This window comes from Astatotilapia calliptera, chromosome 23, assembly GCF_964374335.1.
Source record: "Astatotilapia calliptera chromosome 23, fAstCal68.1, whole genome shotgun sequence".
NCBI lineage: Eukaryota > Metazoa > Chordata > Actinopteri > Cichliformes > Cichlidae > Astatotilapia > Astatotilapia calliptera.
In genome coordinates, this window is record NC_137443.1 from 19,005,078 (window position 1) to 19,018,986 (window position 13,909).

At 39.8% G+C, this 13,909-nt stretch overlaps 2 protein-coding genes across 2 annotated transcripts; both read right to left on the minus strand.

The window, feature by feature from the left end:
• Positions 1-1,743: 1,743 nt before the first annotated feature.
• Positions 1,744-6,835, minus strand: LOC145424268 (T-cell surface glycoprotein CD4-like). Its single transcript, XM_080297440.1, has 3 exons — positions 6,620-6,835; positions 3,304-3,618; positions 1,744-2,807 (listed from the first exon to the last, which is right to left on the minus strand). The coding sequence occupies exons 1-3, from the start codon at positions 6,702-6,704 to the stop codon at positions 2,689-2,691; spliced, it is 519 nt and encodes a 172-aa protein (XP_080153566.1). The 5' UTR covers positions 6,705-6,835; the 3' UTR covers positions 1,744-2,688.
• A 1,837-nt stretch (positions 6,836-8,672) lies between these two features.
• Positions 8,673-11,328, minus strand: LOC113017863 (uncharacterized). Its single transcript, XM_026160970.2, has 3 exons — positions 11,187-11,328; positions 9,939-10,253; positions 8,673-8,905 (listed from the first exon to the last, which is right to left on the minus strand). The coding sequence occupies exons 1-3, from the start codon at positions 11,266-11,268 to the stop codon at positions 8,769-8,771; spliced, it is 534 nt and encodes a 177-aa protein (XP_026016755.1). The 5' UTR covers positions 11,269-11,328; the 3' UTR covers positions 8,673-8,768.
• Positions 11,329-13,909: the final 2,581 nt, after the last annotated feature.

Here is a 13,909-nt window from a genome sequence, read left to right on the forward strand (position 1 = left end):
ATGTCTGGCGATCATAGGAAAAAGTACAACACACATGTAACACAAAGTTAACTAAAAACAATAAAACAAAACAAATAAAGGAGAGCGATAGACGGCGTGCCGAACACACAGGCGCCATCTTTATGATAGTAAAGATGTCGCTGAAACTGAGCTTTGAATGAATGAAGTGGTTCAATACTGGTGCATTTCTTCATTTGGGCATCACAAGTTACACCCAAAGCCATCAAGCTGCTGTTGAACTCCAAGTTTAAGGAACACGTATCCCCAACAATATGTCACTGCTGCACCACTAACTTATCCAAAGAGTGTCCATCAGTCTTGAACAAGCTCTGCTTCTGCCCTGTGCTCTGCTACTGGCACTATAGTCTCCAGCACATCAGTCCATCCACACAGAGCCACAGCCCTGAGCTTCGAATGTGGTGGAGGAAACCACGCAGAGAGCTGGCTCCAGGCTGGAAGACTGTGCTGAAACTAAAAGAGTGCTTGTGATCAAAATAAAGCCTTTTAGCACGCCAAGTGTACGCTGTGTGCATCCAGTCTCTTCACAGTGACAAAAGCATCATTTGCTGCTGGCTGACTGTCTACAGTCATAGACACAGTGACCTCAGTCCCTCCCCTCTGTACAATCTCCTTGTTGTTGTGTTCCACTTAAAATGTGTAAACATTAACGCAAGCGGGCTTCAACTATTTCAGAGCTGCTGCTGTGATTTCAGTCAAATCGAATCTTTTGATGTTTGGTTTTAGTCTTTTTCATTATTAGTGCATTTATAGCAAATGCCAGAACCCAGACTTAAGAAGCAGCATCAAGCTTGTGATAACAAATGTTTACCTAATTATAAAAAAAACCAAGAGACCAAAGGTGTAATAACAGCTGTGTATTGTCTTTTATATCTGTAGAAAGTATTTAAACCCAGGGCTTTTCCGGTTCAGGAGAGACTGCTGGTCGTTTGTTCTGCGATGGCTGCTCTCGCCAAGCTTGGTTATGTTTTTTTAAATTTTTTATTAAAGGATAATAGCTACTACTCACCGTTTGTCTCCAAACTTTATTAAATGAAAACTTCCACAACACTATAAAACAGCAGGGCTGGAATGCATTGTGCAGACATAATTTTTGCAGTCCGACTTCTGCATATTGTAGCGTCAACATGGAAGACATCCGCATCACATTGTTAAGGAGAGACGAGTGTAAGAGGAAGTGTATCAGAGCATCAGTCAGCTGCTTCAGGTCCAGCAGGAGGCGAGGAATCAGAGAAAAACTCAGAGTTTGTTGCAGAAGACCTGGCAGTGAGCAGGTGAGGTTCACAGAGTCTATTGCCATGGTAACTGACTCAGAGTTAAGTAAATTCTCATTCTGGAACAGAAAACCTCAGTGTCCCTGATCTCAGGATTAACAAAGTTGTTAACTACACCTGCTTCCAGCCCAGATTAACAGATTAACTGATTGGTTGACAAGCATCTTTTTTTGTTGTTTTTCAAAGAAAGATAACTCCATCTCCACCTTCACAAAATCATCCTGGTCACAAAAGATAAATTCAAACAAAAGAGGATCCAGTTATGTTCTCTGAGGGACACCTTGAGAAAAGTTTCTTACTACATGTTCCACTTTAACAGTACAGAAAAGCCAAATATTATTTGTTCTAACTACCAAAACAGTGTCTTGATGCATGCTCAATCGTTTATACTGCACTAAACTGCCCAGTATTTTTGTGCAACATTTGAATAACACAAAGTTAGTCTATTTAGTTTGGTTTTCAGGATGTTTCACAATAAAAAAAAAAACATAATTTATTAAAACACACCAAATCCAATATGTGATTACAAATTATTACATCAGACATTTAAATGTACAGTCTTTACCTTTAAATCTAACCTCTCTTCTTTCTCTCCTGTCCTCTTTCTTATCTTATCTTATCTTGTCTTTTTCCATCTCTGAGTGAAGTTAGCGCATTCTTTTTTCGCCCTGTGAAATACAGCAGCTGGACCTTTAGCTAACGACACACTGTGAGACAAATTGAAATCAAACAATTTGTGTGTTTGCTGATGTTTGTTAATCTGATAGAAACACTGTAGAAATTTTGAATCGTGGAGAAACGTTACTCCCTTTATGATTATTCCTATTCTGTAGCATTAGCTAGATGCTGAGTACAACTTTGGGACACCTGCACTGTTTCCGGCCCACTTTAACCCCCGAGTATACAGCTATTGATGATACTGTTGAAAGAAAAGTAAGGAGTCTGTTTTAAAAATGTGAGGAGTAGAAAATACAAATATTTGTTTAAAAATGTAGGAAGTAAAAGTCAGAAGTTAGAAAAATAAATATTCCTGTAAAGTACAGATACCTAAAAACTCTACCTAAGTACAGTAACAAAGTAATTACGTCCCACCTCTGGTTGCTGGTACTGCTGTTCACGCACCGACAGCTAACGTGTTTGTTACTTTGACACATTTGCTGCATCTATTTTTAGTTTTTTTTTTTTTATTGTTTTCTCTCAGCTTCTCATCTCCACTTTTAGTCACTTCTTCCACACTACATTTTTCTAGCTGAGTGAGCGCACAGCAAAGTTAGGCAAGGGACATTACATTAAAAGATGTGACTGAAAATGAACAAATGGGCTGTTGTCCATCCTTGTATTGTGGGTGCATAGCAGCACTTCAAGCCGGCCCGTTGGCCCACTGGGAAATGCCAGATTACCAGTCCAGCCCTGGCATTAACTTTAAAGAGCAGAAAAGCACAAACAGAGGAGCAGAGAGGAGAACCAGGTGGTGGCTGAAGGAGGTTACTGTTGCACCATGTGATGTGGGTTTCTCTGCAACACAAAATACAAAACATAATTTTAATAAGAGTTGACAGTATGAAAAAAACAAACCAAAAAAACATAAATTATTATTTTTTCTTTCAAGGAAGAAAACCTGAACTTGTGATCCTCATTTAGACTGAAACCAGCTACAAGAAGCACATCCTCTTAGTGGTACAGTAAATTAACCATGCATTCTAGTGAGTCAGTAAGCTCTCGATGATCTGTTTCCTGTTTGATCCAATTGGTTTTTAACATTACTGCTGCTTCTAGAAATAAACCTGACACTGAAATACAGGAATATAATTTGTGAGTTGATCAGAAACAAGCAATAGATCATCTTTAAACACAAGGACCAATTATACAAAACACCCACAAGAAGTTCTGTCTGCTGTTCTGTCATCTGATGCCACAGGTGTAAGCAGTCGTTCCGGTGTAGCACATTTAATCTATTGATGTTTGTCTGTATTCCACCTTCCTAATAAGGTGCTCGTGCTGCTGAACTGACCTGTGACATTCAGAGTCATCTTGGCCTGATAGTCCACTTTGGGGATGTCGCACTCGTATGGGCCGGCATCGTCCATCCTCAGATCCTTTATGAGGATGGAAAGGTTTCCGTTCTTGTAATAGTCTGGGAAGCTGAACACTCGACCTGTGAACTTTGCATCTATTTTATCCTGTCTGCTGTTGATGATGTCCAATACAACTTTGTCATCCTTGTCCCTCCAGAAGGCAGTGACCGGCTCGGACAGCTGGTTAGAGCAGATGCAAGGCAGGAGGACCTCATCCCCGATGAAGCCAGTCCTCACAGACTGGCTGCTGCCTGCAGGACAACAGGACAGGTGAGTAACAGGTTACCTGTGCACAGCTCCACCACAGCTCTTTGGTTTAGCACATTTGGTGACCTCAGTAACACAGCAGAATCAACACTTACTGGATGCTCTTCTGCTGGAGGACAAAGTAAAAAACTCAGCAAAAACTCGTGAATTTCTCCAAACATAGAGAGGCCTGTCACTTTTTACTATCATTAAAATCCTCCACATAATGATGAAAAGACTTGAGCTCCAATCCTGGATGCTGGCTTTTCCATTGCTGCTGCACTGCCTAATGAATACTCAGTGCTGTGATGAATCTGAATGGCTGTGAGTGAGTGACCTAAAAACATCAACACCTCATTGCAAAAGTCATTCACTCAAACAGAAGCAGTTCTTTACTGCTATCCCTGCTCAGCTCTAAATCTTTGTTGTTGGACTTTAAACGGCCTCAAAGACTGCAGACTACGAACACATTTTTCAAACTTGAATCGAAGTCCTTCAAAGTTCCTCCTACGCCTTGATTTTCAGACTTGACTTCATTGTAACTGAAATCTATACAGATTCTTTCATTATATTTTTATTATAAACTGAATTATTTGTAAACAGTATAGATGAGGTACACTACATTCCCCAAAGTATTCAATTGTCTGCCTTGACATATGAAGTTGAGTGACAGCCCATTCCTAATCCATTTAACATTCTGTCATTGTCCTGGATCTGAGCGACCCAGGGTCCCTGAGCAGTTATGGACATGTGTATTTTTGGTGCTGCTGTCCCTCGTCTTCCTGGTTTGTGTCTGTGTGTGCGTGTCTGTGTGTACTGAGCACTGGTCTACAGGAGTCTTCAGGCCTGCACTGACAGAGGAGAAGACAGGGAGCGGGAGTCGGGAACACACTGGGGATTTATCATTGTGTATTAGTTACGACACTGTAAATAAACGCACTGCTTGCATTGAAGAGTTCTGCATTTTGGGTCCTACTTCCCCACACACCCACAGTTGGCCAGTGCTAATTGTGACACATTCAATTCAATGTTTTTTTTTATATTGCACTAAATCAATACAACAGTTACCTTAAGGTGCTTAATATTGTAAAGCTAAGACACTTGAATGATACAGAGAAAAGCCCAACAATCAGACAACTCCCTATGAGCAACTACTTTGGCAACAGTGGGAAGGAAAAACTCCCTTTTAACAGGAAGAAACTTTCAACAGAACCAGGCACAGGGAGAGACAGCCGTCAGCTGTGACTGGTTGGGGATGAGAGGAAGGAGACAGGACAAAAAGACCTGCTGTGGAAGAAAGACAAAGATGAACATTTCATAGAGCCGTAAGGACCCCACGGACCAATGGATGAAATCAAATGTAATGTCCTTTTCTGCTGGACAAAACAGATATAATGCACTCAGGCACACAAACATATACATCAGCGATTCTTGGCCACCTTGCAGCCTCTTTATTCTGTGCATCACAGTATCAACAGATGCCTTGATCAGCTCTGCTTTTCACTTACATGCAAGTACATACTCACAAAACTGGATCTAAATGCTCTGCTGCTCACAAAGGAAACAAAAACTAGTTCCTTTTTCTGAATTTAGAGAAATAAAATTTTTCACTCTCCGATCTCTGTTTCTTACTGCTGTAGATGTGCGTTCATCCATATATCTTTTTCTGCTTATCCTGGGCTGGACCGTGGGCACAAAACCCTAAGCAGAGAACCCCAGACCTCCCTCTCCCCAGCCACCTCTTGCAGCTTGTCAGGGGGAACACCAAGGTGTTCCCAGGACATGCTGGAGAGATAATTTCTCCAGTGTGTCTTGGGTCTGCCCCGGGGCCTCCTATCAGATGCCCAAACCACCTCAACTTGCTCCATTCAGTGTGGAGATAGTTCATCCACTCCATGTTTAAAAGAAAGGCCAGCTACCCTTCAAAGAGTAAGCTGATTTTTGCCGCTTGTGTCCAGAATTTCGTTCTTTCAGCCAATAACCAAAGCTCATTAAATAGTTCAGGGTAAGGACATAGGTTGAATTGAGTGCTTCGCTTTTATGCTAAGCTCTTCACCACGATGGACCGGTACAGTGTCCGCATCACTGAACCTGCGCCAATCCGTCTGTTGATCTCCAGCTCCCCCTCACTCATTTACAAAACCCAGAAATACTTAAACTCCTCCATGTGGAGGTTCTGATTCTCATTCCTGCTGTGTCACACTGCAAATCGCTCCCAACAATACCCTGAGTTGAAGTCCTGGTGCTGTACATGTTTTTGTTTTTTATGTATATATTAAAGAGAAATCACAATCAGACAAGGTGTTTACATTCAGAAAATAACTATAATGTGATCAGTGGAAACTACTGAATCATTAAGGCTGCTTTCTAATGCACAGTAATGGACCTATAGTTCCACACAGATGTTGTTTGTGCATGTTTCCCCTGTTTGCTCGGAAGAACCTGGCCTGATGCAATGACATGAGTCAAAGCATCAACAACATTATCATCACTGAAGTAAAGAAAACAGTAAACTAAAATTAGAAAACCCTGTGTGGCAACTGAAGAGAAAAAAATCCCCATCTAAACCCAAAGAAAAACAAGTTGAAAACCATAATTACAGCAGAGATTACAGGGCTGATCTTCACCCACAGATCCAGACCTCTAATTACAGCTGAGAGCGCTACAGTAGCATGTGGAGGTTTACTCGGCTGGTTTCAACAGGCATGCCTCAGATACCAGTGGTAGGAACTAAAACTGAGATAAAAAAAAACAAAAAAACCTGCAGACAAATTGAAGTATTCTGTCCTCTAAATTAGGTACAACAAATAGAATAGAATAAAGCCCAACACCCTCACACCTGGTGATCTTTGCTCAACATTCTCCCCCCATGAATCACAGCACTTATATCAGAGAGTGTGTACTAATCTCACCTCACAGCTGTCAGAGTCTGTGAGCTGGAAGGACTCTGAGGTCGTTGTTTCTCCCGATGAATCACAGTAAACAGGTTTTAAAATATAGTCTCACCTGAGATCAGACTGCACAGCAGACACAGCAGCATCACCGAGCTGCAGAGAGGCGAGCACCGACAGACACTTCTGAGGATGACCATACTTCTTGCTGCTGGTGTCACAACTGAGAGAAAAATGGATCCTCCCCGAGATGAGCTGTGATACCCAGCAGGGCTGTCCTGCCTTACTTTACTTATTTATTTTGTTTATCTGTCTGGTCTCCGCCCATAACCACGGCTGCGTCTTAAAACCAATGCTGGGAGATGACAGAACTTCAGTTGTAAAAAATGCTAGCCAAGTGCCCATTGCTATTTAAAAAATGCAATCTTTCTCAGCAGCTTCTGGATTCTTATTCAATCTGAAGAAGTGCTAACTTTTTCACCCCGTAACCCGTTAACACTCAGGGCTGGATCTACATGGGTGGCTTGGGGTGGCATGTGCCAACCTAAAATAATCTCTTGCCACCCTAGTTTTGTATATGACAATTTATTTATTAAAATAAGCCAGCATTAACAATGTCACCCTAGCTACAATTTATATTGAATATAAACTCTAAAACTGAATATATTGCATTGTGTTAAAATCCACAGTTAAAAATGATTCAGCCCATAGCGCAGACCGGCTTTATTTCCTGTTGTCAGCAGCAACCAATGCCTATGAGTGCCTGTGGTCTACAGCAATCTCCTGTGGACATTTTGAAAGTTACTCCGCGCTGGCCACCCGTCCTGATTTACTGGGACCAGAACTAAGGGTACAATGATCAGGTGATCTTTTTTATTGAATAAAAAAGATGTATAAATACATAAAATTACCGCTATACTACATTTTTATGTAATAATTAAACATCTCCATCATTAGCATGTATGCAGTGGGTCCTCCTTGTGGCAGAACAAAAGAAAACTGCACAGAAATGTTTAGTCTTATTTAGTTTTAGTCGGGTTTTTATTAAGAATGATAGATGAACCTGCAATATCACACTTAGCGACACAACAAAGGTAAATTCTAAAAAACAACCACAGACGGAGGAAAAGAAAAAAAAAACCTACACAGGCTACTTTTTCCTACATTTCCCACAATGCATCCAGATGTATGTATCAGGTATCAGTTCAATTCCTTGGATTTGTTAGTCTGCCTGTCAATAGATCCTGTTTCTTGGTTTCTCTTTTACTTTTACTGATTTCAGTTTGTGTGCTGGAGGAGGAAAATAGTGTAACAGTCTGCAGCGTAGAGATGGACATAAATTTTATTTTTTATAAAAGGACGAGAACACGATGGTAAAGTGCAAACTCTGTTCAGAACAGAAACGACTGCTTTCTGATGCTAACACAGCTTTGGAGCTTTGCAGCCATGCTAACACATGCTAACGCTAAGCTAGCTAAGAACCCAGAGTGTTGATAAAGCTTAATGAACGCTGACCCCAGTCCAGCAGCCAGACCCCGAACTTCAACAGGTAACAAACCTATGAGCGGTCTGGCTGCAGCGTCCATTTCAACCCGTTTGTGTTGATACAGTAAAATCATCGTGGCAATCGCATTAAAGTCTCTTTGTGTTGTTTTTCATCTTTGCTTTGTGCTGTTGGTTTTGTGTTTACCTCAATCATATATCAACTAAACAAAGTAACAAAGAAAACTTATGGAAATGAAACATTTTGCGAACAATCCGTTGCTCAGCATCAGACAAATGACGAGCAGAATTATTCTAGTGAACTAAAACTAAAAACAGGAGATGGCAAAATTACAAACTTTCTTTACTTAAGTAGAAGTGCAAATGCCTGTGATATAAAATACTCCAGTAAAAGTTAAAATACTGAAGAAACTTTTTTTTACACAAGTAGACAAGTAACTCTGAAATGTACTCAAAGTAAGAAAGTATAAAGAATTGAATTGAAGAACAATTCTACTAAATTCTACTTCACTGTTGTACGAAGGTCACTCTATTAATATATTAACATAGCTACTAAAGTGCCGCTTAATGGTTGTTTATAAAGTGCTCAAACTGTGAGTGTTCAGGATATTTTGTACTTATTTGAATCAGAAACAACAGTTGCAGGAAATATAAAACACAGCAGATCAGAGATATCAATTATTTATTAATAAAGGCAATTTAAACAAGACAATACTTTAAGGTGTAATTGAGCTAAACCCGACTTAAGTTTGAACCTGTGTTTACTGTAAAGAACAGAAGAGCACAAACAGAGCAGAGAGGAGAACCAGGAGGTGGTGGTTGGAGCATGTTACAGCTGCACCACTAATCGTAGCAAGGTCAGGATGTGGAGTTGTTATTTTAATAACACCAGGTTTTTCTGCAACACAAAAAAGTTCCAGTTTAATCAGAGCTGAACATGTAAAGAAACACTGAAACACCGAACTGGTGAAGATCATTTGGACTGAAACCTGCCAGAAGGAGCGTATTCTCTTATCTCCACAACAGAATAACTGTTCATTATAGTCAGTGTTTGAGCTGTAGATGGGCTGTTTCCTGTTTGATCCACTCTGTTTTTAACACTACTGCTGCTTCTTGAAATATACCTGGCACTGAAATACTGAAATAAAAAATGTGGGCAGACAGGAAACAGGAAAAAACAAGGAAGAAAACATCTTTAAACTGAAGGAATTGAATCAAACTGGAGAAAAATCATACAAAACACCCACACGAAGTTCTGTCTGCTTCTGATGCCACGAGTGTAGCTAATTATTCCACTAAGGAATATTCAAGCCACTGATTTTGTCAGTATTCCATCTTTGCATCAAGACACCTATCAAAAAGGACCCAGTGTTTGCTTGTCTACATATGGCTAAAAAGAAGACTCAGAATAATTTTATGAGACAGTTTGGAACAATTTGTTATGAATCCAAATAAAGATATGAGCTGGATTAAGGCTTAAAATTCATTTAAGGAAAAAAGCACAGCTCACAGAATATTGTTCTTTTTCTTGTGGTGCTGCTCTTGCTTCCAGATGCAAATTTCCACTGAATTAAAAAGTCATGTTAAATAAAAGGAGTTAAAATGGTAAGAAAGATGGTCGAAGTTCACAGGTTTCAGTGCAGTTTTCATCTTTGTTAGTGTGATCAACCCAGCTAGCTTCAGTAGGATTTGGTGTTTACTGATCCTGCATGACTTGAAGGGCTTAGTGTGGACTGTAACATCTGACTTTTATTGCTTAAATGTGCTGCAAATAAAAATTAATGTGAACCAAGAACACCTGATTTGAACACTCACTCCAACTCACTGATGACTGCAGCGTGGTCCTTTTCTGCACTTTTCAAAGACCCCTGAGCTGCTGCTGCACAAACACTGAGGTGTTCCTAATAAGGTGCTCATGCTGCTGAACTGACCTGTGACTTTCAGAGTCATCTTGGCCTGATAGTCCACTTTGGGGATGTCGCAGTCATACGGGCCGGCGTCGTCCGCCCTCAGGCCCTTTATGAGGATGGAGAGGTTTCCAGTCTTGTAATGGTTTGGGAAGCTGAACACGCGACCTCTGAACTTTGGATCCATTTTATCCTCTTTGCCGTTGATGATATCCAACACAATTTTGTCATCCTTGTCCCTCCAGAAGGCGGTGACCGGCTCAGACAGCTGTTCAGAGTAGACACAGGGCAGGAGGACCTCATCTCCAATGAAGCCGGTCCTCACAGACTGGCTGCTGCCTGCAAGATGACAGGACAGGTGAGTTACAGGTTACCTGTGCACAGCTTCACCACAGCTCTGTGCTTTAGCTCACTGTGTGCAAAGTCTAGTAGAAAATGTGAATGTAGTATTACTACTGCGACCATCACTAAAACAAACCAGCTAACTAACTAATGTATCAAAAGTTATCCTTGAAATGCTTGGCTATAAAATGAATAGCCACAGGGAACATTATCCTCCATGGAGGGTACCACGAAGAGAAGAACCATCAGAGCTGCAGAAGGCTGTGATGAAGAAAGGGGTGTGTAACCCTGAAGGACCCGACACGGCTCAGAATGCTCACTTTCAGCTACTTCATTTTATTCACAATGACTGAGTTTGTTTGCAATGACTGTGTTGTCAGTTTTTCGTTTCTGCTGCAGCCGTGCCGCAGACCATTAACCTGTTTTTGTTTTTTTTTTTAACTATGTTTCATCCAGTCATAAAGACCCCATGGAGTGTCTGTTTTCTGCATAGTGGACAAAAGGGTTGAATATTTGGGCACAACAACATGCACATAGGCGACTTTCAGTGACCATGCAGCCCATTTTATTGTGTGAGATAGTTGGTATCCACAGTATCAGACTCCCTGCTCAGCTCTGCTCTTCGCTTATATGTAAATATATACTTAAAATTGTGGATTTAAATCATTTGCTTCCCACATAAGGAAGAAAAACTACAAAGATCCCTTCTCTGATTTCATGGCTCAAATGTTATTTTTCACTCTCTGGTCTCTGTTTCATACTGCTGTACATGCATTCTGTACTGATACAGACTGCACTCTGTAAGTCTCAGATATCAGTGGTGCAAGCTAAAAGGACGACGCGCCCCACCGACACTCTGAACTCTTTATTGTCCTCTAAAAATGACACTTTCAGATTTCAGACTGGCTCTTCTTTAAACTCCTCTCTTACCTGAGCTCAGACTACATAGCAGACACAGCAACCCCACTGAGGTCCAGAGATACAAGCCATGAGGGTGAACAGGCCACGGCATGGACACGAGGATGAATACTTCCTGCTGCTGGTGTCTATTACAGTTATTTTTGGGGACACATACCAGTCAACTTTACTAAGACTACGTGGTGGGATTTATCTGGGGTGAGAGTGTGCAGCTGTGACATGTGGAAGGCTCAGTTCTGTAACTCTTCATTTAGCCCTCGTCCTGCATGTTTCAGCTGAGTCCCTTTCTGCTCCACCATCATATCATTATTTTATTTATTTATTCCCCTTTTGTATTTCCTTTTCCTCACAGGAACTGGGGACCCACGAGGCAACTGGATTACAGCAGTTCATTCACTGTTTCTCTCCTGGATCCACTGTCTGCAAGCTTTTCACAGGTGGAGTGTCCTGGAAACAGGGTGAGGTGGAGGCAGATGATCTGCTGTGGTGACCCCTAAATTGAGCAGAAGTGTAGGAAGTCTCTTGGAAGTGAAGACCTCCTTGCACTCTACGAAGACCAACCTCCTGTTTGAAGCAATATTAGAAATCAGTGAAGAAGCTACTTCACCTCCCTCGCTAACACAACGCCCCATTACATTAACAAAGGATCACCTGCTTATTGATAACTGGTGGTTTGTTCACTAGTCTTCGATCAGCTCCAGCCTGGATTCATGGGAAAACAACATTTCCCATAATTCTCTGCACATTGTCAATAGAGCAGATTGGTCATTTTTGTGTTCTGATGATTTTATTCCTTCTTGGGACCTTTATGAAACCTTTGACTCTGTAGAACTTTAGATAACTTCATGTTTCGAACTCTGACACCAGGTGTTTGCGCATGATTGTTGGTGTTTCCTTTTTATTATTGAAGGGACTTTACCTTGCAGCATAAAGCTGGCTGTACCAGAGCTGCATTTCAGTTAGAAAAACAGTGAAATTGGTTCCCTGTTCATATTTTTACAAATAAATAATCATACAACCTTTGACTTGTTTTTTTTATTAATAAAATGTTTTGCTTATAGAATAATTTAGAAAAAAATAATTCTTCTGCCTGCAGTGGAAACTGTTTGAAAGCGAGGCCTCAGCAGTTTATTTTGAGTGAAACTCAGGTTTCAGGTTTCATGTGAAGAGTCCAAAGAAACAAATGAAGATTTCCTGTTTGTTTAAAACAGCGATTCCTCCGAACAGCTCTAACTTTAGCTCTTCTTCATCAGTCACACACAAATAATCTGTCACATTAACAGGAAAAATACTTCAACTTCAAAAACGTTTTAATCTGTTAATACTACACACACAGACATATTTATTGATATAGATAGATAGATAGATGCACACACACACACACACACACACACACACACACACACACACACACACACACACACACACACACACACACAGAGAGAGAGAATCGGTAGACACAGTTTAAACAAAAAAAGGAAAGAAAATTTATCTCCAGGGAAATGCAGAAGCTGGATGTGTCACCAAGTGGAGACACACCTTCACTTCTCCAAACACATTTTTATCAAAGAGTTCAGTGTTTTTACAGCTCAGTCGAACTTTAAACACTAACAAAATGCAGTCTGTCCGAAGCAGAAACCAAGAATTTTCAACATACTAAAACTCAAACCAACTGAAGAATCAATAATGTATTTTTTAATGCAAACAAACTGACTTCCTTCACACTTTAAATAGCACACTAGACAATACAAACATTTCACAGTCAATATAATGTATTTAAAACAAGTATTTAAAACAAAACAATACGTGCAGTGAGAGATTCAAATGTTTCTGTAAAGTGCAATATCTTTTTCACTGCTTTTCCAGCAATGATTGTAATAATCAGTGTGAAGAATTTGCTGAACTTTTGGTGTATGTTTCTTTCTTTCTTCTTTTTATTTTTTTTTTCCTTTTGCACTTTTTTTAAAAGAAATAATTATATAAATATATAAATGAATAAATAGTCAGTGCATCTTTTTTCACTTCAATGTAGCAGAAAAAACAAATCTGTACAAAATTTTCCATTAACAAGATGACCTCTAAGATTCGCAAACTTAATTGTGAACTTAACACTGCACAGTAGTGTGTTTGCATGCATGTGTGGATGTGTATGTGCACATGCATGTGCATGTGTGCTTGGTTATTTTGCTTGGTTGGCCTGCAGTGGTATTCTACATTGAAAAATTATAAGAAAACCTATTTGAAAGGGAGATTTAAGTTGATTTCATTGATACATGTGTAGATTTTTTTTTTTACATTGTACAGGCACAGTGCACATATAAACATTTTTGAGTACTTGCAAATTGGTTTAAAAAGAGTTTTTATAATGGTTTTATGCCAGTTTTAGACAGGTTGCAGGTTTTATACTGGTTTTCAAAAGATTGCAGGTTTTATACTGGTTTTCAAAAGGTTGCAGGTTTTATAAAACAAACATTTCTCTAATCATTTCTGTCGTAGCACTAAATCTGTATATTACTAATCCTCTCTATTGATTATAGTTAAAATGGTTTGGAACAATAAATAATTTTGAAATAATTGGTTGGCCAACTGTCTTGTTTTTTATAGGAAATGCAGAGCATTTTTGAACTGAAATAAAATGAAATGTAAAAAATATAGTTTGAATATATGTAAATCAATTACCTGGCTTCAACACAAACATATTAGTTCATGTTAATTTGGTTCGATGTGAATACATT